The sequence below is a fragment of the Daldinia caldariorum genome, assembly GCF_022478825.1.
Source record: "Daldinia caldariorum strain CBS 122874 unplaced genomic scaffold F4812scaffold_1, whole genome shotgun sequence".
Taxonomy (NCBI): Eukaryota; Fungi; Ascomycota; class Sordariomycetes; order Xylariales; family Hypoxylaceae; genus Daldinia; species Daldinia caldariorum.
The window spans coordinates 533,931-560,788 of NW_025953037.1; the positions used below are offsets into that span (position 1 = coordinate 533,931).

A 26,858-nucleotide genomic window follows, 5' to 3' on the forward strand; every position below is an offset into this window, starting at 1 on the left:
AGTCCACAAATAATAGGACATTGAGATCTTAAAGAAAGGCTCTCGGATTCCAAAATCCTAATCCCTTGCGTTGGATTGGCTGGAGAAGTATTAATCTTGGCGTACAAAATGCCACACCGAGCACTGGCAACCCACATCGCCACCATCGCCACCCTGGATCGATCACCCTACATGTAACCCATGTCCTCCGGATCCTACATGGCCACATTATCTAAAGTGAACCTCCATCCTTATCTTTTAGATCCGCAGCTTGCTAATTTTGACTCGCTAGACCAACCTAACAAATTTGCACCTTTAAAATTTTCTCAAGGACAAGCCCTCCAGCGATTAGTAGTAGCTCGTGGCTAGCCTTTTATATCAGATAACAAACGATAGAAACTGCAAATCTACTAGGTTAACCTAGTTACTACATAGTATGTAGAGGCTCAGCTTCCCTCCCCCATGTTCCAAGCTAAAATAGAAATGATAAGATCCGTAAGGGTATTATCTCATTCCATTTGCACTAGATCTTCGCTAGCCAATACCACCATGAGTAGACATCTTCACGCTCCCCAGCAGGGCGTGAATTCGTATCTTTCTTTCCCTTCTTTTTTATCTGGGTGCTCGTGTGCCATGTGGCTTTCGGCCTTCCGCCTTGTGTATATTTCTTGCTTGTTGACATGAATATTTCATCAACCAATTCCTTATTTCTGTTTCATACCGAGGTCCTAATTCCAAGTGGCCCTATTTGCAACTGGTTTCGGTTTCAGTTTTACCTCGTAGGGCTATCTGGGCCGTAAAGAGAATAACTCGAACTCGTTCCCTACCTTACCGCAGCCTGTAAGTCGCAGCTGTTCCTCTCCTGTCGTCTACTAGACTAGTCCGAACGGCTAGACTTACCAGCCCAGAAAGCCCATTCGTCGACATGGCCTGGATCCACGATATCAATGTTAGGGTTGCGAAGAGCCCGGTTGGGCGATGGTTCCAACTAGAGGGATCAGGTCACGTAAGTTCACCCATGATACCCGAGTGATACCGGAGTGGTCGAGGTTCAGTTCACGCCAGAGACTTGATCATTGACAAATCTATTATACTGGAATGTAGCCCAAGGAACGCAAGGGTTCCTATTTCTTCACCGAGCTGCGAGCTGGGATTGCTGCATTTTTCGCTATGGCTTATATCATCGCTGTCAACTCAAGCGTCGTATCCGATACGGGTGGTATGTCTCCTGTCGCTCTCACCGCGATATTGAAGTCTAAGGGACTAACAACCGTTCAAAAGGTACCTGCGTATGCAACGGTGGACCGGATGACCAAGCCTGCAAAGTGAACGAAGAGTACCTATTATGCGTCGCTGAAATTAAACGCGACCTAGTTACGGCGACGGCTGCCATTTCTGCGCTGTCGTCGTTCTGTATGGGCTTGTTTGCAAACCTGTAAGCATCTCGTTTCCCCTAATCGGCGGGTATAGGGCCTAGCTGACCGGTTTGTCAAATTGCCAGCCCGGTGTCATTAGCTCCTGGTATGGGTCTGAATGCGTACTTTGCTTACACCGTGGTTGGATTTCACGGTACAGGACTTGTACCTTACTCCGTAGCCCTAACGGCCACCTTTGTCGAAGGATGGGTGTTTTTTGCCCTTGCTCTGTTTGGCCTACGTCAATGGCTCGCAAGAGCAATCCCACGATCGATCAAACTTGCCACGAGCGTGGGAATAGGCCTGTTTCTAACTTTGATTGGGTTGACGTATAGTGAAGGCATAGGCCTAATCACTGGTGCGCAAGACACACCAATGGAGGTGGCTGGCTGCTCGGCTGTAGACCAAACTACTGGACTTTGTGACGATGGAGACAAGATGCGTAATCCGAAGATGTGGATTGGAATATTCTGTGGTGGAGTTTTGACCGTTCTCCTGATGATGTATCGCGTAAAGGGTGCCATAGTAGCCGGGATCCTACTGGTTAGTATTATCTCCTGGCCACGTGGAACTTCTGTCACCTACTTTCCATACACAGCTGTGGGAGATGATGCTTTCAACTTCTTCAAAAAAGTTGTAGACTTCCATAAGATTACCAAAACCCTCACCGTCCAACGCTGGGATATCGCGGAGTATGGGGGCCAGTTTGGACTGGCATTTATTACATTCCTCTACGTTGATATCCTCGACTGTACGGGAACATTGGTGAGTACACTCCGAACCCCCCCCTATTGTTGTATCTATTTCTGTAGATACAGGAACGGGCATTCCCGCAATATTCAATTTGCCTAGAGCCCATTATAAAATAGCTACGCTGACACGGGACATTCTAGTACTCAATGGCGCGATTTGCCAACGTTATCGATCCTGTAACTGAGGATTTCGAGGGTTCAACTATGGCATATATGGTTGATGCGATTAGCATATCTATTGGATCTCTCCTAGGGTGTCCGCCTGTTACGGCCTTTGTTGAAAGCGGAGCTGGTATTGCCGAAGGTGGGCGAACAGGTCTTACTTCCATGACTACGGGCCTATGCTTCTTCATATCAATATTCTTCGCGCCCATCTTTGCATCCATCCCTCCATGGGCTACAGGTTGCGTACTGGTCTTGGTTGGGTCGATGATGATGCGAGCGGTGACTGAGATTAACTGGAAGTATCTGGGCGACGCTATACCAGCAGTGAGTAGCCCCTTAAATCATTCATTCTCCGCCATGGGAGTTCTTGCGCGTGAGCGCGCAGGAGTGAGGGAGGGTGCCCACGGTTACTTAATCCCCTATCATCTTATGTATTAACTGTTCGGCAACAACCGCTCACTAACTGCATAATGTAGTTTGTTACCATCTTTGCAATGCCTTTTACGTATAGCATTGCCGATGGTCTTATCGGTGGTATTTGCCTATATATCACGCTTAATACGCTAGTTTGGCTTATCGAGAAGATATCCCGGGGACGTATCGTCCCGCCCAACAAGGCGGAAAAGGACCATTGGACTTGGAGACTTCGTGGTGGCATACTGCCGCCTTGGGTAATGCGTCTCTACACTGGCAAAAGTGACTTCACCCAGGACGATACGCCTGTGACTGAATCGAGTGTAGACGTACCCGGAGAAGAGGAGATGGTGAAGACGAAATCGAAAGAACCTGGGAGGGGCCAGACCGAAGCGTCTACACTTCGGGTTCAGGAGAAGTCTACTTGAAATATTATCTATATATGGGGATGGTGTAGCATATATGTATATATATAGTCGACTCTGTGTGTATCTGGAATAGATACCAGCCCGGGATATGTTAGATATTTATCCGGATGGCTTCTTGACAGCGCAAATTTTTTTTTTTGGAGATATTCGGACCGATGTATGGGTTCATTTCGGATGTATGTTACGTTGGAGAAGACTTGTGAACCATAGATGGAGGAGTTACACGGGGACGCAGAAGGATGTGTATAGTATATGTCAGCCCGGGAACCGGAAACTGGATCACCGCTGAATTAATTTGTATACTAGCCAGGTACTGGTATCTACTAAAGCAGCAAACACACAAACTCCCAAATCCCAAACGCCGCTTCTGAATGTGCAAAACTCGACAGAACCGTCCACTCCGTATAAATGCTGCGATAGGCCGGCTCGTTATACGCCCATAGTAAAATCATGTTCGATTCCAGGGGTAACACTGGCCATGAACTAAGCTCCAGTCAGCGTGATCTGCAATTTACCGTATCCAGGCCGAACTCAGCGCGTGATAACTCATTTACGTACCTTAAGAAAAACGACGAGGTATTGGTCGACACGGATGGCCACCTCTTGGTCTTCTACCTCTACCTCTTCCCAATCGTCACTATTCGACTCAGCGGCGGCTTCGGCGCTCTTAACATCTAGCTTATTGATCTCGTCCACTAGACCTTCCATCCCGGAATCGTTGCCGACTGCCTTCCCGGACTTCATCTTGTCGCGTCTAATTTTTAAGGCGGCATCCGCGCGGTCCAGGAGAGTCTTCATGACAGAGGCATGCTTGCAAGGATGCACACTGGCCATCTTGACGTTATTGGCAAAGAAAGGAAAGTCCTCCAATGTTACTGTTTTGTCCTTATAGTCGCCAACGATATCCTCCATCATCAGATGAGGAGCAAGGGGTTGTCCTTCGGAGTAGCCTGATAGATATAGGCGAGGTGTGCGATAGTAAGGGGAATACATAATGTAGAGGGTGTACGTGCGACGGGCCCTGTTAATTAGATGCCAAGTTAGCTCCGAGATATCCCGTATGACTTTCGCGTACATTCATGAGTAGAAGTGGATGGGCGGGTACTTACGCTGTTTTCCTGTGCGGATCGGTATCCCGAATGATAGCTTCGTCGTCGTCATCATCGTCTTCCATGTCTGGGATTTCGTCTTCATCATCTAAACCGTCTCCGACGTTCCCGGCGTCATCAACAGTTCGTACATCTTTAGCTTTGAGTGGCTGCGAACTGCTTAGGCCGCCGGTGCGTAACCACCCATCATCGTCAGCGCGACCTTTCGAGTTGAAATCATCCCCGTCGCCGACCACAGCCTCCTCGTGGCCCGCATCTCCAGCAAAGTCTTCATCGAGGCGACGGTTGCAAGGGACATTTCGTGTGACTAAGAACTGCTTGCCAGGCGGCAAGTAGGACACGCGCTTGGATTCGGAATCAGCATCTGCCCAGGACCAGGTTGGAAATTTGAAGACGAGGTAATCGCCAGCCGCTAGAAACTCTTCGGGGGTGATCTGACCCGTCTTTCGAAACGTCGACGTATGACTCACGGGAGTATACTTGTCTCGAATCGTGTTAACGGTTGAGTAGATGAGATTCATCTTGGAAAGATGTCTCCTGATTATAAATGGTCTCCGGCGCTCGCGCTTTTATTCTTCCTATCTTTCCTCTTTCTTTTCTTCTTTCCCTTCTTGGCCTTTGGTATAGTCGGAGATAGATTGACAGGAACAAGGATACGGGAATGTGAATATAGCTGCTGTCGGGTCTAAGTAAATCGAGACGTGGGTATGGAAGAAACAAAGGTGGCGGATGATGGGGAGCTCGTTCGTGACGTGTAGGAATCGGGAGAATAGAGTAGCGAAACCCGCACTCGATCTGAACAATATCAGAGTAATTAATATCTTTGGGTTTAGTCAAATGCTGTGGATTACCTAGGCTGCAAGTACGAATAAATAGATAAATAAATAAATAAATAAAGAATAAAGTTGCAGGCAACCTTTTTATATGAACACTTTTATATAAGCAAGTCACTTTTGAACTACGTACATGTAGGTACCTATTCCTATTCATTCACCTGTTTAAGGTGTGCTTGATAACGTTCGGAGGACTTGTTTCTTGTCACATGGGGGCGTAAGTAGGCGTAGGGACAAGCTCCATATGGACCCCTTCCATGGGCACCTGAGAGAAAGTGAGGGGCAGCTTCGACTCTTTTTATAGGTATCATCATAAGTACTTGTTACTTGGTTAAAAGTTACAACTAGAAGTTAGGTACATAACGTGGCCCCCATGGGCCGTAGGTACACTAGGTAGGTACCTAGGTAGTACATAGGTACTTTCGTAGCACTGTATACCTAGATAGGTATATGCATTAAGTTAAATAGTGTAGAGCGCACTGACCACATGCAGCAAACGCGGTAGATTCTCAGATTCGTAAGTTTTTAGGGCTGTCGTCTCGGATGCTTCTCGGATAATTTGCCCCTGGCTCCCCACGAAAATTGCAAACCGAAAAATTTCGTTTTGAGACGCAAGCAACAACCACTTACTAGTCCCAGACGTACAACACCCTACTTACGAAACTTTCCCTATCCAAGATTACATTGAAGGTAAGCAAATCAATAAGACAACCCAAATTAAACAAATATCAATTGCGCTCCGTAACATCGCCCTCCATACTGACAAGTAATCATCGCACAGTTTCGCCGTCAAGATGAGTGCGTACCCCTACGAAACGACATTTCCGGTATCAACCCCCGACTAACTTGGAATATAGCCAAGGGAACTTCTAGCTTCGGAAAGCGTCACAACAAGACGCACACTTTGTGCCGACGATGTGGTTAGTAAAAAGAAGGAAAAAAAAAGAGTAAACCCTTGAGGACGATAGGGTCTTACGCTAGGCGATGGATACGAATCGTACTTCAAGGGCAACGTCGGAATTTAATTGACGAGTGTATTTTCTACAGGTCGTCGATCTCTTCACATCCAGAAGCATACCTGCTCTGCCTGCGGATATCCCTCCGCTAAGATCCGAAAGTGTACGTAAAACCTAGCTTGTGGAAACGAACCAATTGCCACACACACACACACAACGGTGGAGGGGAAAGGGGATAACAAAGAATGTCACACGCTATGGAGCGAAGCTGACTCTCTATATTGCAGACAACTGGAGCGAGAAGGCCAAGCGCAGAAAGACTTCCGGTACTGGTCGCATGCGTTACCTCGGCGACGTCTCCCGCAGATTCAAGAACGGCTTCCGAACCGGCGTGCCCAAGGACGCAAGAGGACCAGTTGCGAAATAAGGCTTTCTCACCAGGAGAAGGAGTAGATGAGGGCATTGGCGTGGCAAGGGAACGGTGTTTCTGACATTTGGGCTGGCTCGTCACGGATTCGTACATATTCTGAGTTCGGCGGAAATGTAATGCTAGCATTTCCGAACAAAATGGCATCATGATCTCACATGTTTGACGAGGGTTTCTAATTGTTTACCTGGCGAGTAACCGCTCGTCCCCTGTAGGCCTTTAGGATGCCTATCGGTCTGGGAGAGATGAGTTTTATAGCGGGATCCAGTTCGATCTTAGGAGTAGGCTTCTAGACCTAATCGCATGAAACTATCTTGTCTGACCGAGCCAATGCTTGCGTTGACTCTTCTATGTTAATGTGAATATATCCGTGATGAAATGGCTATTGACCCCGTTCAAATATCCTGACTCCGCCATCACCAGCTACAAAGTATAGCAATTCTCGTTCCTCCACTATTCTATCAATCCCGTTGTATCCGCCGCTCGGGGTCACTCTTATGACGCCGCTTACGTCTCTAGCCGTCCCTGTATCCAGCATTCTCAAACTTATCACAAGGTGGGCATCGTGGGCAAGGGAAATAGCGAACGCGGCATGCGCTTTTTCCAATGATGTGGTTTGCGATGACAATAACGGTTCATCTGCAGACAGAGTGACGATGGATGAATGCACTTTCTATTGCAAACCTAACATTAACCGACGATGTGTGTGTACTGGGGGGTGGGGAAGGGGGATCTCGTTTATGAAGCGTTCGTTCTTCGGTGACTTACCTCGCGAATGCTAAGCAGCGTATCCCTCAATGCTTGGCTTGAGATATCATTTTCTGAAGCAGCCAATAGCAGGTCTAGCTGATCGGCAATCAAAACCGTTCTCTGCTTAGGAGCTGAGCGCTGGACTTGTGCTACGGCGTCTTCGAGTTCTTTGCGCAAGTGCTGTAACGAAGCGACAGACAATGCTTTTTTCCCAACATTATCCGACGAATAATGCCCCAGGGTAGGGTTGGGTGATGGGAAGAACAAACGAGAGAGACCATCGACGAAGATGAATTTACCCTTCCTTGTTAATACGTCGAGGTCAAGCCCAAGTTTCCCGGCGCCCTCTTTCCAGAAAGCGTAATCCCGTAGGAAGCTGATAAAGACTACGCTAGCCTCTTCTATACTGGACGAATCGATACCTTTTTCGTCATCTTCTCTTGCTACCACCGAGTTCGATGGGGTAGAAAGAAGAGAGTAGAGATAGCGGAGAACAAGCCAATTCGTACTTGACCCCAAAACCCCACTGAGAAGGACGAGGGATGTCTCAGGTGGTAGGTGGAGATAAGTATCTAGGAGGGGTGGAATTCGCGATGCCATGGGGGTGAGATGAGATGCCGGGACTGCACAAGATCAGGCGACTGGTAGAGATAGAATCTGTGAAGATGGCATATTATTAGCAGGGGCTTCTACCATGACCAATCACTCGTACAATGCGGACTATATCTATGTCGGGATTGTAGGGTATGCGACGTAAGTTGAAGTATGCAACAGGTAGAATGATAGGCACGATATCAAGTTTTTTGGTGTTGGTGATCAGATCTACATTGTGTAGGTACCTAGGTACGTAGTACATACGCGAAAGTAGCAGGCGAGATAGGCGAGATAGGCGCAGTCGTAGATAATAAAAATATTTCTAGTGGGATAAAATAGGTAAGATTGTGTGGGAATTAATGGTAAATCACATGCGTCTTAATGCAATCATGTACCTCTTATGTACGGTGCCGTCATAGTGCATTTGGTACTAAGGTAGACCTGGACGGTTACCTTATAGCGTACAATACATGGACCAGTCATAGCGCTGTAACCCCGCGTTCCCAGCCTCAAAATACATACACTACCTCCTTTAGGGGTCCATTGGCTTTAGTGATCGGCGTTTCTTTGAACATACTATGTACACCTGAAGGTAATAACAGATCCATCAAGGCAACTGGCCTCACGATAGGTCCCCTAGCGTTAGATGGTGCCAACCTGACTTGTCCCATGTGCTCATCACCGCTTGATCACCTGCTCAATGCGAGTCAAACTCCAAGCGGCACCACCCCATATATCGACATACTCTACTATGCTATTGGCTTAGTGTGAGCCTTGTCATCAGCACGCTATCTTCACTAGGTTAACCTTCTCTCGCAATCCGCTAACCCTTGGATGGTAAGATAATGTGTATTACTGCTACCGGGGTCGTGGCCGGTTCGAATTGACGTGGGGAAGGAATTTCAGGTATATAACAGGCTATCCGGTAGCTGTGGTTGTCTTGGACACTCTTCTGACTAACTCCTCGATATCCCTAATATCTCCCATACTTGTATTGCATGTATGCTCGACGTGGCTGCTGGTGGAGCGTGTTCCCTGTTCAGAGTCGTTGGTAAAGATGGCGGGAGACGAGAAAGAGATACCAAAGGGCCCACAGAAGGCATTGTTCCGGAGAAGGGCTGATGCCAATGGCGAGGATCGTAAAGACGAAAAGTCAAGATGGAATATGGGAATGTTAAATGACAAGGAGACCATAGAAGTTCCAGGTGGGTTGTTATTAACTTGATTTTCGTTGATTCACCGGTTAACCTTCTACCTAGGATCCGTACTACTCCTTGCCCAGGGCCGCAACGAGCCTCTCGGGCTTCGAAATGCGCCAGCTAGGACATCTGGTTCTTCTCTTCCCACAGGCTACCTTCAACCAGCACCCAAACAGCAAGATGCGAAGAAGATGACCAAGGACGGGCAGATCATCCTAGATCCTCAGCCGGATGATTCGCATAATGACCCCCTGAATTGGCCAAAGTGGCGCCGGGATTCTGCATTGCTTTCCTTGGGTCTTTACTGTATGATTGGAGGTGGAACAACTCCTATAATCGCAGCAGGGTTCACTGATGTCGCCAAGGGTATGTGCAGGAGCAGGAGAAACCCTATATTTTTCAGATGGCCGTGGCTTTCTTGCTGACTTTCCTCCCAGATTATTCTATCAATGTAGCCGACGTGTCGCTCACTACAGGCTTATACATGATGGGTCTAGGTATAGGCTGCGTCGTCTTCTCGCCTACCGCTATTCTGTATGGAAAACGACCGGTATACCTTTTCAGCGCTATACTCTTCGTCATATCGGCGGTATGGTGTGCTCTGTCGCCTAATTTTACTTCGTTTATATTGGCTCGCGTCTTCCAGGGGATAGCCGTAAGCCCAGTTGAATGTCTCCCCTCTGCCACTATCGCTGAGATATTTTACTTGCACGAGAGAGCCTATCGTATTGGTGTATATACTCTATTATTGCTCAGCGGTAAGAATTTGGTTCCACTCGTAAGTGCTGCAATCATCGAGCGCCTCGAATGGCGCTGGGTATTCTGGTAAGTCTATGTTAACGTGGTATTGGCGTAACGCTAAACACCTATCCACAATGTGCCTGCTTCGCTCGCTGACATGATATATCATTTAGGATCCTTGCCATAGTTGTTGCTTCTTGTGGCTTTCTTCTATTTTTATTCGTCCCCGAGACTTTCTGGGATAGGTCTCCAATACCAAGGTCACGCAAGTATCCAAAGCGACCTTCTTTTTTTAGTAGGAGGTCTTCGGCTCGACAAGTACCAAAGTCCCATCCTACCGGGAATGCTGTTTCTATAGACGAAAAGCCGACTGAAGGCGTCAGTGAAGAGAAATCTACTGGAAACCATCTTGAGGGTACGACATCGACGACGCAGCCACGGCACAAGAAAGCCCATGTTGGATTTGCGGCTGGTCCTGATGGAGAATCGGAAACGGATCCGGTAGCGGCTACTATCTCTACAGCATTACCTAGCGGCAAAGACAAGTCTATCGTGACTGGGGAGGGAATGCCTGCTGAGCCCACCACCAAGGCCGATGCTACCCCACAATCGAATGTCAATACGTGGTCAGGGGCTAACTGGGAGGGTTCAGGCCATATAAGCCCCTCGACGCCGGACTCATCCGGTCTCAACTCGCCGTACCAAAGCCGGCATACTGACGATTATTTCCGAGTAGAGGAAGGGCGACCATCTCGTCTGCCTCTGGAAACTGTTCATTCTGATACAGAGAGTGAGAAGATGTCGTTCTCGAATCTGGGGACTGCAACGACAGGACAAGCTTATACGCATGCCTTGCGAAACGCACCCCCGAAATCATTCGTCCAGCAGTTAAGAATACATCATGGGCGGCTCAACCAAGATAAGTGGTGGAAAGCAGCTGTTCGTCCCCTAATCCTATTTTCTTACCCGGCGGTCCTGTGGTCGGCTGCTGTGTACGCCTGCTCGATCGGCTGGTTGATAGTCATATCGGAATCGATTGCCGTAATATATCGGGAAGGCAGTTATAAATTCAGCGCATTAGGTACGGGACTCGTCTACATATCACCATTTATAGGTGGTGTCCTCGGCACTGCCGTGGCGGGCAAAGTTAGCGATGTCATCGTTAGGGCTATGGCGCGAAGGAATGGCGGCCTCTACGAGCCCGAGTTTCGACTGGTGATGGCCGCGCCAATTCTGGTGACCACAGTCATCGGGCTTATGGGGTTCGGGTGGTCAGCTTATAATAACGACGCTTGGATCGTTCCGACCATCTTTTTTGGTGTAGTCTCGTTTGGCTGTTCTCTGGGATCTACGACGTCGATCACTTTTTGCGTAGACAGCTACAGGCAGTATGCCGGGGAGGCCCTGGTCACATTGAATTTTAGCAAGAACATATTCCACGGATTAGTATTCAGTCTATTTGTCACCGAATGGCTCACGAGCGACGGCTCTAAGACGGTTTTTATCTGGATCGGCATTATCCAGCTCATCCTGCTCCTGTTCACTATACCCATGTACATCTACGGCAAGAGGGCTCGCATGTGGACTGTAAGGAAGAATTTCATGGAGAAGTTCTAGTCGGACCCTATACTTTGAATAAGGCTTTATATATTACAATAGTATGTTTTGGTTTGTAACCAGGGTTGGTCTTATTATGCGTATGCATATGTGTGAGGAGAAAATCCGCGACGTTTAACGAATGGTACGATCTACATGTACGAATATAATATGTACCGATTTATATATGCGGTTCGACTCATTTAACAGGTAGACAGTATTATACCTTTAGGTAAATACCTAACCACATAACAAATAATAGGGAAATGACATAACAGAATTCGACTCTATGTAGTACATCATCTATGATAGGTATGGCTAGGTACCTCATAATTGAATTGCCTGTATACCCGGCACCTAGGTAATTACGTAAGGTAGAATTTATATGATTACATAAATTTCCATGCTATCTACTTCGTAGGTAGGTAGATGATGATAAAAAGATCCGTATACCTACATGTACCTAACCTAGACCTACCTCTCTAATATATACATCTCCAATAAATACATGTAGGGATATAAACCTCGGAGTATACCTTATATACCTACCTACCTAGTATATATATATTATCCAACCTCGAACGCCGTCATGCGGGCTAGAATTCGGGTACCAATACCGACAGTCCTCTATCGGCCCCAAATGCGGATCTTTTCCTCGTCTCAACCTCTCAGTGCCCCAAACCAGGTATTTTCTCCGTAAGTAAGATGATTCGACTATTGTACGGTGTTACTACCCTCCTTGTATTATAATTAACCCTGCTTACCAGTGTTCGCCGACCTGAGGATTTTCACACTTACCAGCTTTTGTCTTCCTCCTCGAGGACTCCTCTTTTGACTCTGTGGACTACCTCATGGTGTTCTACATGCCATGTCGTAGCGCCACTCATCAAATCTGTCATCGAATCTGGTGTAGGCGAGGCTGAAGGTGGCGTTGGGTACTGCGAGGTCCAGTACGACGCCCCCGATGTCATGAGCAGCTCGCTTGGTATGGACTTTATGGTTACTTCTATACCCACCCTCCTTAGCTTCGACGCCGGAGAGGCTCAAATCCGCACCAAGGTAGCCGACGGAAGGAAGCTGACAGACCGATCTTTCTTGGAAGAATGGATTCGAAATGAGGCGAGGAGACACGGCGGTCGCGGTGGTGGGAGTGGCGGTCCAGGCATTCTAGGCGGCCTGTTCGGTCCGTGGAAATAAAGTGCGATTGGCCTACCATTAACAGCAAATGCTGCTGTCCTTGTGACAAAGTCCGCGGAATAGAGTCTCCTAAACTTCAAATATTAGGAGACGAGAGTTGGCCAGCGGCGGCTTTCATTTCACTTTACACCGCAAATAATATGCCATGGGATATGTGATTAGAAGATGTGAACTGTTGTGCAGGGACATATACGTATGTATTTCTGCCACCGTTGATATTGCCTTTCTGCTCTACTCTAGGTAAAACACCTCTTCGACCTCTCTCCACCACGGGGGGCCAGACTCACTACCATAAGCACCAGGTACGAAACTCTACGACGAAACTCTCGTTAATATCAATCGCACAAGTGCTGCCTCGTAATGGTGGTGAGACTTGGGAATATTTACCTCTTGGAACCCATCGGTCATGGCCCACCACTCCTTAACCTTTGGATTTTCGCGCATGCGTTCCATGTCGCTTGCGTAGTCGTTCCCAACATACTTAAAGTTTGCAAAGAGAATTCCTGTACCGGGGTCGTGGAATATGCTATCTGTAGTTGTCATGATACGAGAAGAAATTAGTCGAATTCCTTGACCCCTTATAGATCATGTAGATAACCAGGGCTATCTTGCTATCTTACAGTCCTCAATATTGCAGGCCCTGATTTGTTCTAGAACCTCGGGCCACTTTGACGATGTTAGCGTATCCTGAAGAATAATATGATCAAACTTAGAAGATCCTTTAAACGTGAGCGTTACGTACCACGGCGGCGTGGACTTCTTTATATTTGGCAATAAACTCCGGCTTCAACTTGACAATCTGTGCGATACGGCGTACAGCCCTCTTAGGCTCTGGATCCGGTGACTTAGTGATGCGAGTAGGCGGTGGAGCGTGTGGTTTCCACATTATGACTTAGGTAGGTACTGAGGAGAGATGCAACTTGTAGACTTAGGACTTAGGTTATTTTATCCAGCCTCTCTGTTTTCCTGTTATACTATTTACTTCGTCTCAGCACTCTGAAGAATTCTCCGAACATGCCTAGATCCTACTTAAGTTACATCTTCAGCTGAGGGGTTACTGGTGGGGAGGTATCGGGCATGATATGGGGTTCGGCGGAAGTTCGACGCGAAGCGTCTAGGAGCCAAGGGGGTAGCCAAAGGCGGGGAGAGTCGAGCAAATCGGAGTGCCCAATCTAGGTAGACTTGCATCTGTCACCGGCCTGTGCATACATGTCATGGTATATTTTCCTTCTATTGTACCAGCTTTCTTCTGCACCTATTCGAGGAATGCGGCATTATTCGCTCTTTTTGTAACTTCCGGCCAGCCATGAGAGGTATATATTATATTCCTAGCCCAGCGTTGATAAATCACAAGTTATCTATTAACTTACATCCGGGAGTCCGTAAATCCCCATGGGCCTCCATTTTGGCCACTTGTTTGTTTGGTAATTCTGCAAAGACATGATTAATGGTCATCTTTGGCCGATCCCCGTAGACGAATCTACTTATTTTATATGCCAAACACCACCCATGCAACAGCCTGCCCCGTCCCTTTTGTGTTTCGGGTGTAACTTTCTTGACCCAGTGGTAACGGCATGAATTCGAAATCGTCCTACGCCGGCCAGTTTCTTTTACCCTATGTCGCATAGACCCATGTGAACTGCGTCTCGTAGATGGAGAAACCTGCTGGAAGTTGAATAGCTACCTCCAGTCCTCTACTCGTTGAAGCCGTTCGCAATCGTGAGCCGTATCGAATTTGGGAGGGAATTAGGCGAATTACTCGACGAACGAGAAAGAAAAGGATGTTACGCGTAAATCGCCTCGACGAAATAGATAAGGCTAAAAGCCAAAAAAGCTATAGCACCACCTATCGTTACTAGTGAAGGACTTTTGTTAGTAACTAGTGATCAAATACAATAATTGTCGTTAGTTTGTCGCAACTTACCAACTCTCAAGCTCACTTTGCCGGCAATTGCTCGGCCGCCGAGGACAGCGACACCGGTACAGCATGCATGGCCCAACACAGCACCCAACGTTACCCACCAGTAGTCTTGACCAGCAGCCATAGCAATTGTCGCGATCTGACTACGATCTCCCCATTCACCAAAGAAGGTCATAGCAAACGTTTGTACCCATGCGGGACTTAGAAGGAGTGAAAAGAGGTTTGATAGACCAACGCCGAATCCGCTAAAGAGGCCACGCTGAGGTGACGGGCTCCGACCTGGGGAGGTTGAGGGGCTACGGGGAGGAGTCGGGAACCGAGACTGGGATCTTGGCTTCCGATTGCTGTTAAGCCCCATCTCTAGGGTGTACGGAGACAAAGAGGAGCGTCGTCTACCTTGTTTTACTGCTTGGTGTTCTTTTTCCTGCAGCTCCATCTCAACCTCTTGCATCTCTGCTGTGACACCTTCGTTCGGATCCATAGCCATTCCCTCTCGTAGCAACTTCGCGCCGAAAATGAAAAAGAGCCCTGCGGCCAAGAAAGTCGTTACTCGCTTTGGGATCAGAGCTGGTACTGTATGACCCATCACAGCAGATAACACAGTCATAACTAGCAAAGCACCAAAAGCAGCCGAGAACACAAGCATACGATCATGCTTCATGGCCATGAGCGCGGCTACCAGGAAGGTTTTGTCGCCCACTTCGGAGAAGAGGATCATAGTAAGAGAGAGCACAAACGAGTGGAAGGGCTGAATGAGACCTTCGTTACCCTCGCCATCTTGCTCCCAAGTTTTAGGGGTAGATTTGGTAGGTTTCGATACGTCAAGGTGATCTTTGTTCGCCGAGTCTGGAACGGGATTTGGGTCATCACGCAGTTTACCTGGTAGGTCTAATGGTTTCTGTGCAATAGGTTAGTACCATGAAAGTAATATAGTATTTTTCCTCGTACCTCAAGCCCGGCAACATCTTCTGGTGTCTGTAGGTCAACTTTGCCCTTCTCCTTCTTATTAACCCTTTCGCTGGTAATCTTTTCTTGCTCGCTGTGCGGTAATGGCGGTTTCTCCTTTGGCTTTTGAGGCACGTTCTCAACCTTTTCCCCAGTCACACCTTCTTTGGCTTTCTTAGCTTTGTCCTTCTCACTCACCCCCCCCTCAGTACCGGTGGTACCTTGTTTAGGAGGCTGACGATGGGGGTCGTCCATGACCCCATCATTACTCTCAGGTATCTTCTTCCCATCGATGACTATATGATCTACCGGCCGGTCTTTTAAGGAAGGGGGAGGCTTGGTTTCTACGACATCATTGGCGTCGCCCTTCTTGCGCCCCTTGTCAGTCGTTACGAAAGGACCCTCGTGTGGCATCCCATCTTTACCGTCCACTGGCGCGATTTTGGTACCGACGTCGACCTTGGTGGACTTCGAAGACGTAGAGGCTGAATCGAGAGGTTGGGACGATGCACTACCCACGCCTACAGCGGAAACATCTTTGGCGGATTTTGCATCTAGAGCTGATGTAACGAGAGCTAGGGAGGGTAGAAGTAAGAGGATGAGCGGCGTTTGTTGTTGGCGTAGTCTCATGATGGGCGCGAGGTAAAATAATATTCTTCCCAAATTCGCGTTATCGTTGGAGAGGTGTAGTCGCCAGCTCAGTTGAAATGTAAAAAGGTCTCCGACTAGGCGACTCCTATTTTACGGATACCGCAACGTTCCTTCAAACAGTCTGCGGCGGAGTCAACGCAATGCGTGACTGACAAGGATAAGACGGTGGTGAGAACCCTGAAAAGAGAAGCAAAATTTAATTCAGATGTACAGAAAAGATAGGAGAAGAAGGGTAACGCCAATAAAGAGCAATATAATAGAAGAAAACCAGTCCCAATCGCTTGCCAGACGATCGAGGTATTATTAGACAATAGCGCCGGAGAAATAGTGAATAGAATTAGCGTAAAAGGGGCGAGAAACTTGAAGGTGGAAATAACAGGACAGTAAGTAAGTTTCTACAGTATGTAAGTGAGGTAAGTAGGTACCTACCCAAGGTACATGCAAGTAAGTAGTTACGTACGCGACAGCAGAATACCAAAAAAGCTGGGGGGGTTACAGGTACTACCCATAAATCACCCTTGCAGCTGCATCAGTTCCCATAGTTAATAAGTACATGCTCCGGTCATATAAGGCACGTCTTCACTATTCGTACACTAGCCCCAAACGGCTCCAACCAATCCCGATATCTGGGTAACAGAATCAAAGCAATGCATGTTAACAATTGATCGAATTGACCAGGTAATCAAAACCTACCTAAGTAGAATGATAGGGCATTTCTAAAGGATTCACTTTATCATTTATTATAATAGGTACCTACCTAAGTAGAAGAGTATGTGTAATAAATGATGCGCTTTTAAACATTTCGATAAAAGCGAGATCTAAGTGATTCTATTTTTAATTGAGTTTATTTGAGTTAAGTAACAATGGAGTTATACAGTTATTAATAACTAATGGTTTAACAAATTTAACCAAGTGACTTACCATTTTTGGATTAGTGTTTACTTGCATTTTATTTATGGAATACTTCGTACATTAGGAAAGGAAAGTTCATGAAGAATTTCTAACCCTAAAAACATGTAAAAAACACGTTAATCTAATCCCTAAACGCAAACACGTTAAGCTCTAACCCTCATAAACAAACCCCCCAAAATGCCCCATTTTAACTTTTTAACATTAACGATTTATTTTAACTTAAAACAATTCTATCAACTTTTATAAAAATTTGTTAAAATTTCTATGGGATAATCATTGATAACTTCAGTTTTATTTTTATCCGAATGGTTTTTATAGCGTAAACAAATACTTTAATTCATAATGTCTAGTCGTCGCCGTCCAACGATACGTCAAACTGAGGCCTCTGAGCTTGCAGAGTCTGTAGAACCGGTCGCGAGACAGACTCAACGTGGCACTAGACGTCCCGAAGCACCTGTGGAGCCTGAGTCTCGGTTACAAGTGGAAACTTCCCGGCGCGGTCCTGGGCGTCTTCGCGGTGGAAGCCCTCAGAGCGCCGTGACGAACGAGGCCTTAACAAATGACGCGAATTTTGAGCTGGAAAATCCAGGTATGTTGTTTCTGGGCTCCTTGTGTTGATATTCTAACTGAGTGCTGTACAGACATGTCTCTAGTGCCTGGGCGCGTCGTACCCCAGGACGACGCAATATTAGAGGTAGACGAGTCATTGGAGATGGACGCTGCTAGAATTGAGGATATGCTCGACTTTGACATACCCAAGTTGTCACGCCGGTCTGACTCCATGTATGATGTCCTATCATCTATAGATGGCAACCAGCCAAGTGCGGAAGACCTTTCAATGCTTAAAGCCACTAGAAGAGGATATAACCAAGCCCGTCTCCCTTTTGCCGATGTCAGCAGCTTTCTAATCAGACCTATAAACATCCCCGAGGACTTCGATTTAGGAGTACGAGCCAAGGTACAAGTAGCAATCTGCTCTGGAAACATCATATCACTCCTCTCTTCCATTATAGACGTGATGGTTGGCGAGAAGGATCCGCTCACAATTCTTGAGCAACTGGATAATTCATTCCCGGTCTCATTCGACCCATATTCTCAGAAGAACGGTGACACAGAGCAACTTCTGGATCTAGCGTTTCGTATTCGATTTCGCCACGTAGTTGAACTACTGGCCGGTAAATCTTCTGCTGACCCCCGCGAACTAGCTACCGGCGTGTTCTATATTCAGTCCTCAGACGCTTCCAACGCCTCCCAGGAGCTGACCGACCAAGGACAATATAAACCTTTGGCCGGGATCGATATTAATGGGAACCACCACATTTTCGAGAGTTACCGAGCCCGCATCGAGGAGATTCTCTCAATGCTTTTTTCCGACGACAGATCCGAAGTGGAATCGCGTCTGGATCAAGACTGTCCAAAGGAAGAGCTCTTTAGGGATCTCAGATCATGGGGCCTAGATACGTATAGACAACTTCATGTGCCGGCGGATCAAAAGAAGCCGCGTGCCGCCAAAACAGGCCAAGAAGAAGATACGTACAAAGTATCAGGACGTGGGGAATCGGAGTCTCTTTTTGTCGAGAACAACGAAGAGGCCAGAGAGGATTCAGATCCAGAATCAGATACGGATGCTACAGAATACGATCAACTGCCAACACAGGAATCTAAGTACGTTTAAATAACATCTCTAGTTCACTCAAGGTTATACTAACCCTCCGTAGTCAAAATTTCATCGATAGTTATGCCACCCTAGCCGCCGTGAGAAAAAGCGAGAACCAACACATACTACGTTCGGTATCGGCACGACCTTCTAATGAAGACGCTGTAGAAGAGAACAGTGAAATATTGGACGTTGGGGACGCAATCCGTCATCTAGATCCCAGTCGGGTAATTGGACGTCCTAGAAAACGCCCGGCTCCTGGTGAAGATGGCGAAGATGGTGGAGATGGTGGAGACGATGATGACTTTGAAGTGAACGTGCACCTTCTCGATGAATCTAGGCGACCTCGTAACGAATATACAGCTGTTCGAAGACCGCCTTTTAAACGCCTCCGAATCTCAGAACCATCCGAAGTTGCCCACTACGGGCAGGGCACCCGAGAACGGTCAGGGAGCGACATATCAGAGGAACTTAGTTTACAAGGACGGGACCTTCTCAGGCTAAGCCAGGAAGCCCAGCATATTCGACGTGGGACTTACGCGCCAAGGCCCCGGCAGATTCGCGTACCTTGGTCCGCATCTGATACTTCCCAACTCTTAGATCTGATCGCTGATCCGTCAATCAATTGTTCGTGGAGTACCATAGCCAGGTTAGGTAATTTCGAACATCCAAGGAACCAGCAACAAGTACGTGACAAGGCTCGTAGTCTGAAAGTTTTGTATCTGGAGTGTGACAAAGTTCTGCCACCGGGTTTTGATAAGGTTGTTCTAGGGCAGAAGGAAAAAGCAGCGGTCATCAAGTGTTATAGGAACCCTGATCGACGAGAATACGACATGGATGAAGAGGGAATTACGAATAATATGTGGGTTGATTGAGGCTATGGGGCGACCTATTATAGTATTATTTCCTGGGAGTGCCCTTTTTATTTTCCTTCTTTTGTTATCCTCTCGCCATTGTATAGGTATGTTTACGAATAGATACCCCGTTAGACTAGCTCTGGCTTGTACAATTAGTAACAAGGAATTTATTAACCCTTCTACCTTTCTGCCCTTTCTGCCCTTCTGCCCTTTTAATACTTCGCGATAACTCCAGAAACCCCCCAGTTACCTCTTAGTCGAGCTCCACCATCCTGTCTCATGTTGTCATGGATAAGTTGTGGTCTGAAGAGGATTCACATGTCTACCATATGATATTTTCAAAGCTTCGTGATACCTGCTTAGGTACCTAGTTATACTCCTAAATATCAGGCGCCGCACATAGCAGATAATAACATGCGGAGTTAACCAAAAAGTCCGAACTGGGTGTAAGTTGTTACTTGCAATTGCAGCAAAGCCGATTCTAGGCTGCCCTGCCATTTTGACATTCTGGGTAGTACCGAATTCGAGAACCTGGAGTTTAATCCATGACGTATCAGGAGAGACGGCAGAGTGATAAGGTAGCAAATCTCACGAGACAAATTTTAATAGCCGCTACAGGAGGGGCCAATAAGGCTGCATGTAATTTACCTAAGGCTCGTTGTGTGTGGAGTGCTTTAGCAGGTTGGGCAGCTATCGAAAAGGTTTTTTTTTTCCTCCTGCTTTGTTCAAGCAAGGTTGTGGTCCAACATGTGCGGCGGACTTGGAGGTAGGTACTTGGGCTAGTCTGAGTCACCCGACATAAGGGTCCTTACTTTACATACAAGTCTTCCAACAAGAGGCAAACACAACCGTAGATTACGAAACGTACACTACAAAATCATAGGTATAATTATGGTGAAGAATTGAAATAATGGTATTAAATCATTAGGTACACTTATCCAATATGCCTCATATACATACCTATACAGGTTACCTAATGTATTGATTGTACTTTCCTCAAAAGACGTCACCGAGGGGCATTTACTTGTGTGCGCGACAAGAAGGATCGATCATCGTACAGTTGAATATGTCGTTACCTAAGTAAGTACTAGTAAAGGAGGCTTTGCCACTGTACAGGGCTGCGGTCAAAATTGGTAGTTCAAATGGTTCGACATACCAGGTAGGACTAAGGAGTACCTCGACCTACCTTCACGTACCTAATTGGATACATATTTAGATTAGGTAGATACAATGTACCTAACCTAATGAAAGGTGCCTAGCCGTAGATATCCGCCAATGTTGAAACCGCAAGGCGGTACCCCGTAGGTATTTAGGTATGATGTATGTAGGTCCGCGTGTAAGGAGGTACTTGATAAGCTATTGAATACATCCACATCCACTCACAGACACAGTATACTTTAGGTTGGAAGGTTTGGAGCCAATGGATAAGCTAAAAAGTTGAAGGTTACATGTTAGATAAGGTACGAAAGTACAGTGTAAAAAGGCAAATTGAAAAAAAAATTAAAAAAATTCGGTTTGTGAATTTGGAAGGAGGGGTGCGCAAGCAGGAAGGGCCTGAGGAGGGGCAGTGCCCCCACAATCAAAAAAAAAAAAGAAAAGAAAAATCTACCTTAGGCCACCATCCGAAATACTTTATAAACCCTTACATACCCTCGCCAACACTCCTCTGAGTTTCCTTTTGATCCTCGTCTCGCACACCGTTAATCAGAAGCATTAACACCTGCTGAACGTAAGAACTTTCCCTTCCCATATCCTTCTTCCATCATCATCATCTTCGTCTTCATCATCATCGTCGTCAACAACTTTAATCTATCCATCTACCATCACAAGACTTCGCTCTCTCAGAACCCATAAACTGACCATCATCTACGCAGTTTTCGTGTCTCCCTTCATCACACACATACAAATCAGCAAACTTCTACCGTCAAAATGGGGTATGTAAAACAAAAGGCCTAGAGCGCTTCCTTGGTGGAAAGCCTCGTCGATTGCTAACAGAATTGCAGTAAGGAAGACAAGACTCACATCAACGTCGTCGTCATTGGCCGTAAGTATTCCTATTAATTGCTGCAACTCTCAAAACGGATTTCTAACTTTTTCTGTCAGACGTCGACAGTGGCAAGTCCACCACTACCGGCCACTTGATCTACCAGTGCGGTGGTATCGACAAGCGAACCATCGAGAAGTTCGAGAAGGTCAGTAAATATCGAATTGTTTTTGTTTTTATATCTCTTTTACAATCTCTATCGTCGTGTGAATTCTACCCCAGCCGAAAGGTCTCTGGACCGGACGTCCTGATCATTTCGCTGCATTTCGCTGCAACCCGGTGCCCCTCCTTTGTCAGAACTCAAACCCCCACCAAGGGCAACAAAAATTTTCCTACCCCGCTCTGACGTTCTGCACAACACTGGTGTGCACGGAGCAACCAGTCTAATCTAATCCCAACCATGCCAAGCGATCATGATGGTCAACCAAGAAAAGCATCTGCTGACACCATCAATAGGAAGCTGCTGAGCTCGGCAAGGGTTCTTTCAAGTATGCCTGGGTTCTTGACAAGCTAAAGGCCGAGCGTGAGCGTGGTATCACCATCGACATTGCGCTCTGGAAGTTCGAGACTCCCAGATACTATGTCACCGTCATTGGTACGTCCTCTGCCATATCGAATTTATACCGAATTCATCAAGCCTTGTCACAATGCTAACAATCTCTTAGACGCCCCCGGTCATCGTGACTTCATCAAGAACATGATTACTGGTACCTCGCAGGCCGACTGCGCTATCCTCATCATTGCAGCTGGTACTGGTGAGTTCGAGGCTGGTATCTCCAAGGATGGCCAGACCCGTGAGCACGCCCTGCTCGCCTACACCCTCGGTGTTAAGCAGCTCATCGTTGCCATTAACAAGATGGACACTGCTAAGTGGGCCGAGGACCGATACAACGAAATCATCAAGGAGACGTCCAACTTCATCAAGAAGGTCGGCTACAACCCCAAGACTGTTGCCTTTGTCCCCATCTCTGGTTTCCACGGTGACAACATGTTGGCTCCTACCACCAACGCTCCTTGGTACAAGGGCTGGGAGAAGGAAGGCAAGGGTGGCAAGGTCACTGGCAAGACTCTTCTCGAGGCCATTGACGCTATCGAGCCCCCCAAGCGTCCCACGGACAAGCCTCTCCGTCTTCCCCTCCAGGATGTCTACAAGATCGGTGGTATTGGAACTGTGCCCGTCGGCCGTATCGAGACTGGTATTATCAAGCCCGGTATGGTCGTTACCTTCGCCCCTGCCGGTGTTACCACTGAAGTCAAGTCCGTCGAAATGCACCACGAGCAGCTTGTCGAGGGTGTCCCCGGTGACAACGTCGGCTTCAACGTGAAGAACGTCTCTGTCAAGGAAATCCGACGAGGAAACGTCGCTGGTGACTCCAAGAACGACCCCCCTGCCGGCTGTGATGACTTCACTGCCCAGGTCATTGTCCTCAACCACCCCGGTCAGGTTGGTGCTGGTTACGCCCCTGTTCTTGACTGCCACACTGCCCACATTGCCTGCAAGTTCGCCGAGCTTCTGGAGAAGATTGACCGACGAACTGGTAAATCCGTTGAGAACAACCCCAAGTTCATCAAGTCTGGTGATGCCGCTATCGTCAAGATGGTTCCCTCCAAGCCTATGTGTGTTGAGGCTTTCACTGACTACCCTCCCCTCGGCCGTTTCGCCGTCCGTGACATGCGACAGACCGTTGCTGTCGGTGTCATCAAGGCTGTGAACAAGAGCAGCAAGAGCGGCAAGGTCACCAAGTCCGCCGCCAAGGCTACTGGCAAGAAATAAACTTGCTAAATCACAACCCAACTACAATTTCGAGGATATAATATGTCTTCGGCTGGTTAGGTGCCATAGGCCCTTGACGAAACGACGATGCCTCTACGAATTTCCTTTTTCTTGACACGATCTGTTCTCTCGGACATTTGATACGGAGCGCAGTATGAGAGGAAGGGTTATGGGCATTTTCGCGACAAAACTTTCTCATGTGCTTGTAGTAAAATAGAGTCATAGACCGTGGCCCGTTCTTTTTTTTTTCCCCGCTGTGATTGTGATGTCTTGCCCGTGCACTTTTGCTTCTTGCCGGAATGATCATACTCTATGGTTTGATCACAATAAACCTAGTGTCATGCTTCACACTAATTTCGTTACGTAGTAAATGGAAGATCCATACCCTTTACGTTAATGCGCCTCTTTTCGTCAGCAAATTTGGCGTTGCTCTCTAATCACTGATGTAATGACTGGTGAGGCGTGAGTGTTCCCTATATCTTTCTACTCCGCTACAACGATGTTGTAAAAGCACTAACCTAGCAACCTTGATCTCTTTTCTACTATTCCTACAGCAGTCTCTCTTGATGTTTTGGGGGTTTGGTTTGTTGATACAAGTGGATTATGTTCCTGTGTCTAGTTGGCGCTCAAAGGCATAGAGTAGGTATTTGTAAGTGTACATTGTGCTGCATGTAGCTGCTGGCAACTGAAAACTATATAATCTAATCTATATCCCATTACACATGCTACAATCCTGTCCAAAAAGTATCAGTGCTGGCGAGTTTGTGGCAGGCCGCTAAGAACTCGTCGTGCAATTTACGGGAATTAATATTACCACCGGAAACAACGGTTGGTTCCAAGGTGACTTCAGCTCCCTGTCTGCTCTCCGGCCCTGCCTCAATAGATGTGTATGATAGCTTGAAACCTTCGTATAACGTCGAGATAGAGCGATGGATCTCGAGACTCGCTAACGTGTATTCGGTCTCGATGCTCAGAGGTGTCCTTGAGTCTGGGCTAGGTGTAAAGTCGGCGGAATCTTTGGAAGTACTCCATGATAATGGATGCCACGGGACTGAAAACCTTCGCCTTGGAGGTGTTTTGAGCCTGCCGCGCTCCAAATCGAGATGCGATGATGCGAGAAATGTGTGTAACGGCTCCCAGGAAGCTGACTTAGAAATGTCATCACTTGGCACTACGTATTCGTCTTGCGTAAAGCGTAGATCGACTGGACACGCAGGAAGCATAACGTCCGTGACGTGCTCTCGTCTAATAGCACGTAGGCTCTCGATGCCCTTTATTTTGTTGCCCGACACTGAGAGACGAAGCTCGAGGAGAGGTGCTGGAGGAAAAGCAGTGGCAGAGTGGGGCTTGCGCTGCTTCTTCCCTGGCATCTCGTTCTGGGCAGGAGTGGGCCAGAATCGAAGAACCACCGAGGATTTTGTCTCGACGGGCTGTGTTCCAGTGTTCAGGCTGGTGAGTTGTACAGCGTGCGGTGTTGAAGCAGCGAACACACGGGGATGGTTGGCAACTAGGAGGCCGGGTAGGGCAGGAGGCGTGGCAGACGGGTTGTTGGCATGTAGCAAAGTGCCAAACTGCGCTATTGTCGAAATTTGGTACTCACTGGTCCATCCGACCCTCTTGTAAGAAGATGGCTGCATATCCGTTGCAGGTTCAAGTGGCTCGCCAGATATAGGAGTTTGAGGTAGCGATATGATTGGAAGCTGAAGTCTGCCAAGTGGGTTTTCTGTTGCTGGATTGCTCTCCTCGGATGTCACTGGTAGTATGTAACGAGCCCACGCGCTACTTCTGTAGTTCCATGCCAGCCTCTCTTTACTAGTCGTATTCATAACAAACCTGCCCGGAGGTTTATTTTCTAAGCCTGCGACCATCAGAGTCCTTGTTGTTGCTGGTTGTGGGTTAGAACCGGTTAGGAGTAGGCGACAGGCTTCATCGCCTTGGGATGTCAGGTCCGTAGGACCCTCAGTATCGATCCAAGTTATGCGGCACTGCAGAGTTACGGTTAGTACGTACGTGAGAAGTATCCTTCGAAGAGGCTGCTATCTTACATTTCCGGTAGATTTAATCAAGGACACGTGGGTGTTTGTAATACGTCCTATCTCTTCTAGCGCTGCTTCGTCGAGGCGCTCCTGGACGACGAAACCTCTCGGGGAAATTATATAAGTAACCTCCTTGAGCATCTTCGCCAAGCGCTGTATCAGGGTCAATGTTTTTGTTTTTGTGGCCACTATCCGTATAGTCAATTTGCTTCGAGTTGCCTCGATCTTTTCGCCAGGACCGAACCATGTATCATCTATACCGTTCATCCATTTCCTGGTACCACCTACTGAGATATTAGAGAGGTTTATTCAGTCGAAGGGAACTACTGGTTGCGGACATACGCATAAGGAGGAGGAAGCTCTTATTTTGTATCTTGATCTTCATTTCACCAAGCCTAGCATCAAGCTCTGTGATCGAAAGACCCCAACACTCACGCATGATTCGCAATGCCAACGCCTCTTTTGGAAGGGTCGATTCCGTCGCATACCCTTGCAAGCTAGCATCGATACCCTCTACAGGCGTTGACCGGGTTCCTAGCGGCGCCCATGGGCTGATATTTCTAACCCAACTATACTTCTTGACGTCCGCTAACAATTTATCTGCCGGGTTGGACCCAGTTGAATGGCGTTTTTTTTTTTTATAGTATTCGAGATAGCCATAGAGTTGCGGGCTCAGAAAACCGTCCATTAGCTCGGCTTGCAGTTTGCGGAACTCTCTTTCTGGCATGGTAGTTTCCGACTTTGGTTTTAAACCATCAAGACCGGCATAGACCTCCTCTATGGTCGGCGTCTCTCGCTGAAGCTTAAGTAGAGCCTCGAGATTGGCAGGCTTGTTGCCAGTTCCTTCGTCGGGATCTTCGGGAACGTAAGGACGGCGGCCTTTCTTTCGATATGGACCTTCGTCCTTCATGATAATTACGGAGGCGGGCTTGCCTAGCATACCGATATCGAGGCTTCCTGAGGCCTCCTCAAGGATGCGATTGCGAGAGAGACGTTTCTTGCGAAGGTCCAAGGACTTAACACCACGTCCTCTCCCGTGTTCGCGCTTCCTATGATGTCCCCCCTCATTTTTATTTTCCAAACCCAATCCCTCGTTTTCGGGGCTTAGATCCTCGTCGGTTGGAAGGGCGCTTGAGTTGCTGTAAAAGCGCTGTAAGATTGAACGCTGGTTTCTAACAAATTGACTCGAAATCTGAAAGAGCTGAGGGGTTTGACGAAGAAGACGTAGTCGGCATCTTAGACAGATTGCGCCGCCAGTCACTTTCGCGGCTAGCATGAAGAAGGGACGGAAGGATACCTAGGTGAGTGACGGGAGAGAAATAAAATATGTGAAGACTAAAAGGTCTACTAGGAAAGCATGAGTATGTGAAGGCAACTTGTTTCTAGAGAACAAGGGTAGTAGATGAAAAAAAAGAAGATAAAAAAATAAAATATTCGCCCCAAACTTTTTTTTAGTCTACTTCCTAATTAGGCAATTAGCTTTAAGAAACATGTATGTATGTATGT

General features: G+C 47.3%; 11 protein-coding genes across 11 annotated transcripts; 6 read left to right on the forward strand and 5 right to left on the reverse strand.

The window, feature by feature from the left end:
• Positions 1-308: 308 nt before the first annotated feature.
• F4812DRAFT_408183 (uncharacterized protein) lies at positions 309-3,395 on the forward strand. The gene is made up of 8 exons (XM_047932341.1): positions 309-413; positions 471-819; positions 888-985; positions 1,084-1,198; positions 1,261-1,414; positions 1,481-2,159; positions 2,288-2,635; positions 2,788-3,395. Exons 3-8 carry the CDS (start codon positions 905-907, stop codon positions 3,151-3,153), a joined length of 1,743 nt encoding a protein of 580 aa, XP_047794579.1. The 5' UTR covers positions 309-413; positions 471-819; positions 888-904; the 3' UTR covers positions 3,154-3,395.
• A 177-nt stretch (positions 3,396-3,572) lies between these two features.
• On the reverse strand, positions 3,573-5,057 carry F4812DRAFT_408192 (autophagocytosis associated protein). Its single transcript, XM_047932342.1, has 3 exons — positions 4,263-5,057; positions 3,712-4,174; positions 3,573-3,636 (listed from the first exon to the last, which is right to left on the reverse strand). Exons 1-3 carry the CDS (start codon positions 4,781-4,783, stop codon positions 3,583-3,585), a joined length of 1,038 nt encoding a protein of 345 aa, XP_047794580.1. The 5' UTR covers positions 4,784-5,057; the 3' UTR covers positions 3,573-3,582.
• Positions 5,058-5,686: 629 nt separating this feature from the next.
• On the forward strand, positions 5,687-6,806 carry F4812DRAFT_408201 (ribosomal protein L37e). Its single transcript, XM_047932343.1, has 5 exons — positions 5,687-5,785; positions 5,877-5,893; positions 5,953-6,015; positions 6,143-6,214; positions 6,339-6,806. Exons 2-5 carry the CDS (start codon positions 5,890-5,892, stop codon positions 6,476-6,478), a joined length of 279 nt encoding a protein of 92 aa, XP_047794581.1. The 5' UTR covers positions 5,687-5,785; positions 5,877-5,889; the 3' UTR covers positions 6,479-6,806.
• Positions 6,807-8,201, reverse strand: F4812DRAFT_408206 (uncharacterized protein). Its single transcript, XM_047932344.1, has 3 exons — positions 7,941-8,201; positions 7,247-7,885; positions 6,807-7,151 (listed from the first exon to the last, which is right to left on the reverse strand). Exons 2-3 carry the CDS (start codon positions 7,826-7,828, stop codon positions 6,861-6,863), a joined length of 873 nt encoding a protein of 290 aa, XP_047794582.1. The 5' UTR covers positions 7,829-7,885; positions 7,941-8,201; the 3' UTR covers positions 6,807-6,860.
• Positions 8,202-8,305: 104 nt separating this feature from the next.
• F4812DRAFT_408210 (MFS general substrate transporter) lies at positions 8,306-11,702 on the forward strand. Its single transcript, XM_047932345.1, has 4 exons — positions 8,306-9,027; positions 9,082-9,387; positions 9,459-9,846; positions 9,936-11,702. Exons 1-4 carry the CDS (start codon positions 8,880-8,882, stop codon positions 11,377-11,379), a joined length of 2,286 nt encoding a protein of 761 aa, XP_047794583.1. The 5' UTR covers positions 8,306-8,879; the 3' UTR covers positions 11,380-11,702.
• A 245-nt stretch (positions 11,703-11,947) lies between these two features.
• On the forward strand, positions 11,948-12,555 carry F4812DRAFT_454084 (uncharacterized protein; the record flags this gene model as incomplete). Its single annotated transcript, XM_047936577.1, has 2 exons — positions 11,948-12,054; positions 12,126-12,555. 2 exons carry the CDS (start codon positions 11,948-11,950, stop codon positions 12,553-12,555), a joined length of 537 nt encoding a protein of 178 aa, XP_047794584.1.
• Positions 12,556-12,608: 53 nt separating this feature from the next.
• F4812DRAFT_6402 (rhamnose mutarotase) lies at positions 12,609-13,645 on the reverse strand. The gene is made up of 5 exons (XM_047939259.1): positions 13,298-13,645; positions 13,176-13,221; positions 12,943-13,085; positions 12,749-12,867; positions 12,609-12,624 (listed from the first exon to the last, which is right to left on the reverse strand). The coding sequence occupies exons 1-4, from the start codon at positions 13,439-13,441 to the stop codon at positions 12,787-12,789; spliced, it is 414 nt and encodes a 137-aa protein (XP_047794585.1). The 5' UTR covers positions 13,442-13,645; the 3' UTR covers positions 12,609-12,624; positions 12,749-12,786.
• A 39-nt stretch (positions 13,646-13,684) lies between these two features.
• On the reverse strand, positions 13,685-16,519 carry F4812DRAFT_408214 (UPF0016-domain-containing protein). Its single transcript, XM_047932346.1, has 3 exons — positions 15,425-16,519; positions 14,480-15,374; positions 13,685-14,410 (listed from the first exon to the last, which is right to left on the reverse strand). The coding sequence occupies exons 1-3, from the start codon at positions 16,049-16,051 to the stop codon at positions 14,340-14,342; spliced, it is 1,593 nt and encodes a 530-aa protein (XP_047794586.1). The 5' UTR covers positions 16,052-16,519; the 3' UTR covers positions 13,685-14,339.
• Positions 16,520-17,087: 568 nt separating this feature from the next.
• F4812DRAFT_6675 (uncharacterized protein) lies at positions 17,088-19,780 on the forward strand. Its single transcript, XM_047939289.1, has 3 exons — positions 17,088-17,573; positions 17,626-18,649; positions 18,703-19,780. The coding sequence occupies exons 1-3, from the start codon at positions 17,327-17,329 to the stop codon at positions 19,514-19,516; spliced, it is 2,085 nt and encodes a 694-aa protein (XP_047794587.1). The 5' UTR covers positions 17,088-17,326; the 3' UTR covers positions 19,517-19,780.
• Positions 19,781-21,090: 1,310 nt separating this feature from the next.
• Positions 21,091-23,733, forward strand: F4812DRAFT_408217 (elongation factor 1-alpha). The gene is made up of 6 exons (XM_047932347.1): positions 21,091-21,227; positions 21,373-21,432; positions 21,502-21,542; positions 21,602-21,690; positions 21,999-22,137; positions 22,208-23,733. Exons 2-6 carry the CDS (start codon positions 21,428-21,430, stop codon positions 23,314-23,316), a joined length of 1,383 nt encoding a protein of 460 aa, XP_047794588.1. The 5' UTR covers positions 21,091-21,227; positions 21,373-21,427; the 3' UTR covers positions 23,317-23,733.
• F4812DRAFT_408223 (mitochondrial inner-membrane-bound regulator-domain-containing protein) lies at positions 23,734-26,842 on the reverse strand. Its single transcript, XM_047932348.1, has 3 exons — positions 25,695-26,842; positions 25,362-25,636; positions 23,734-25,301 (listed from the first exon to the last, which is right to left on the reverse strand). The coding sequence occupies exons 1-3, from the start codon at positions 26,626-26,628 to the stop codon at positions 24,042-24,044; spliced, it is 2,469 nt and encodes an 822-aa protein (XP_047794589.1). The 5' UTR covers positions 26,629-26,842; the 3' UTR covers positions 23,734-24,041.
• Between the last annotated feature and the right edge of the window lie 16 nt (positions 26,843-26,858).

What these genes read in the sequence shown, in the direction of transcription:
- F4812DRAFT_408183 (XM_047932341.1), top strand. Translation starts at nt 905, where the DNA reads ATGGCCTGGATCCACGATATCAATGTTAGGGTTGCGAAGAGCCCGGTT. An exon ending in AACTAGAGGGATCAGGTCAC is followed by an intron (nt 986 to 1,083) that starts GTAAGTTCACCC and finishes ACTGGAATGTAG; the next exon opens with CCCAAGGAACGCAAGGGTTC. An exon ending in ATGGGCTTGTTTGCAAACCT is followed by an intron (nt 1,415 to 1,480) that starts GTAAGCATCTCG and finishes TCAAATTGCCAG; the next exon opens with CCCGGTGTCATTAGCTCCTG.
- F4812DRAFT_408192 (XM_047932342.1), bottom strand. Translation starts at nt 4,783, where the DNA reads ATGAATCTCATCTACTCAACCGTTAACACGATTCGAGACAAGTATACT. An exon ending in GATCCGCACAGGAAAACAGC is followed by an intron (nt 4,175 to 4,262) that starts GTAAGTACCCGC and finishes TCTAATTAACAG; the next exon opens with GGCCCGTCGCACGTACACCC. An exon ending in ACCTCGTCGTTTTTCTTAAG is followed by an intron (nt 3,637 to 3,711) that starts GTACGTAAATGA and finishes ACTGGAGCTTAG; the next exon opens with TTCATGGCCAGTGTTACCCC.
- F4812DRAFT_408201 (XM_047932343.1), top strand. An exon ending in CACTTTGTGCCGACGATGTG is followed by an intron (nt 6,016 to 6,142) that starts GTTAGTAAAAAG and finishes TATTTTCTACAG; the next exon opens with GTCGTCGATCTCTTCACATC. An exon ending in CTCCGCTAAGATCCGAAAGT is followed by an intron (nt 6,215 to 6,338) that starts GTACGTAAAACC and finishes TCTATATTGCAG; the next exon opens with ACAACTGGAGCGAGAAGGCC.
- F4812DRAFT_408206 (XM_047932344.1), bottom strand. Translation starts at nt 7,828, where the DNA reads ATGGCATCGCGAATTCCACCCCTCCTAGATACTTATCTCCACCTACCA. An exon ending in CGCTGCTTAGCATTCGCGAG is followed by an intron (nt 7,152 to 7,246) that starts GTAAGTCACCGA and finishes GGTTTGCAATAG; the next exon opens with AAAGTGCATTCATCCATCGT.
- F4812DRAFT_408210 (XM_047932345.1), top strand. Translation starts at nt 8,880, where the DNA reads ATGGCGGGAGACGAGAAAGAGATACCAAAGGGCCCACAGAAGGCATTG. An exon ending in GGAGACCATAGAAGTTCCAG is followed by an intron (nt 9,028 to 9,081) that starts GTGGGTTGTTAT and finishes CCTTCTACCTAG; the next exon opens with GATCCGTACTACTCCTTGCC. An exon ending in GTTCACTGATGTCGCCAAGG is followed by an intron (nt 9,388 to 9,458) that starts GTATGTGCAGGA and finishes CTTTCCTCCCAG; the next exon opens with ATTATTCTATCAATGTAGCC.
- F4812DRAFT_6402 (XM_047939259.1), bottom strand. Translation starts at nt 13,441, where the DNA reads ATGTGGAAACCACACGCTCCACCGCCTACTCGCATCACTAAGTCACCG. An exon ending in AAGAAGTCCACGCCGCCGTG is followed by an intron (nt 13,222 to 13,297) that starts GTACGTAACGCT and finishes ACATCGTCAAAG; the next exon opens with TGGCCCGAGGTTCTAGAACA. An exon ending in TGACCGATGGGTTCCAAGAG is followed by an intron (nt 12,868 to 12,942) that starts GTAAATATTCCC and finishes GTTTCGTCGTAG; the next exon opens with AGTTTCGTACCTGGTGCTTA.
- F4812DRAFT_408214 (XM_047932346.1), bottom strand. Translation starts at nt 16,051, where the DNA reads ATGAGACTACGCCAACAACAAACGCCGCTCATCCTCTTACTTCTACCC. An exon ending in AAGATGTTGCCGGGCTTGAG is followed by an intron (nt 15,375 to 15,424) that starts GTACGAGGAAAA and finishes CCTATTGCACAG; the next exon opens with AAACCATTAGACCTACCAGG. An exon ending in CAAAGTGAGCTTGAGAGTTG is followed by an intron (nt 14,411 to 14,479) that starts GTAAGTTGCGAC and finishes GTCCTTCACTAG; the next exon opens with TAACGATAGGTGGTGCTATA.
- F4812DRAFT_6675 (XM_047939289.1), top strand. Translation starts at nt 17,327, where the DNA reads ATGTCTAGTCGTCGCCGTCCAACGATACGTCAAACTGAGGCCTCTGAG. An exon ending in TTTTGAGCTGGAAAATCCAG is followed by an intron (nt 17,574 to 17,625) that starts GTATGTTGTTTC and finishes AGTGCTGTACAG; the next exon opens with ACATGTCTCTAGTGCCTGGG. An exon ending in CTGCCAACACAGGAATCTAA is followed by an intron (nt 18,650 to 18,702) that starts GTACGTTTAAAT and finishes AACCCTCCGTAG; the next exon opens with TCAAAATTTCATCGATAGTT.
- F4812DRAFT_408217 (XM_047932347.1), top strand. An exon ending in CAACGTCGTCGTCATTGGCC is followed by an intron (nt 21,543 to 21,601) that starts GTAAGTATTCCT and finishes TTTTTCTGTCAG; the next exon opens with ACGTCGACAGTGGCAAGTCC. An exon ending in CCATCGAGAAGTTCGAGAAG is followed by an intron (nt 21,691 to 21,998) that starts GTCAGTAAATAT and finishes CACCATCAATAG; the next exon opens with GAAGCTGCTGAGCTCGGCAA.
- F4812DRAFT_408223 (XM_047932348.1), bottom strand. Translation starts at nt 26,628, where the DNA reads ATGCTAGCCGCGAAAGTGACTGGCGGCGCAATCTGTCTAAGATGCCGA. An exon ending in GAGCTTCCTCCTCCTTATGC is followed by an intron (nt 25,637 to 25,694) that starts GTATGTCCGCAA and finishes ATATCTCAGTAG; the next exon opens with GTGGTACCAGGAAATGGATG. An exon ending in TGATTAAATCTACCGGAAAT is followed by an intron (nt 25,302 to 25,361) that starts GTAAGATAGCAG and finishes GTAACTCTGCAG; the next exon opens with TGCCGCATAACTTGGATCGA.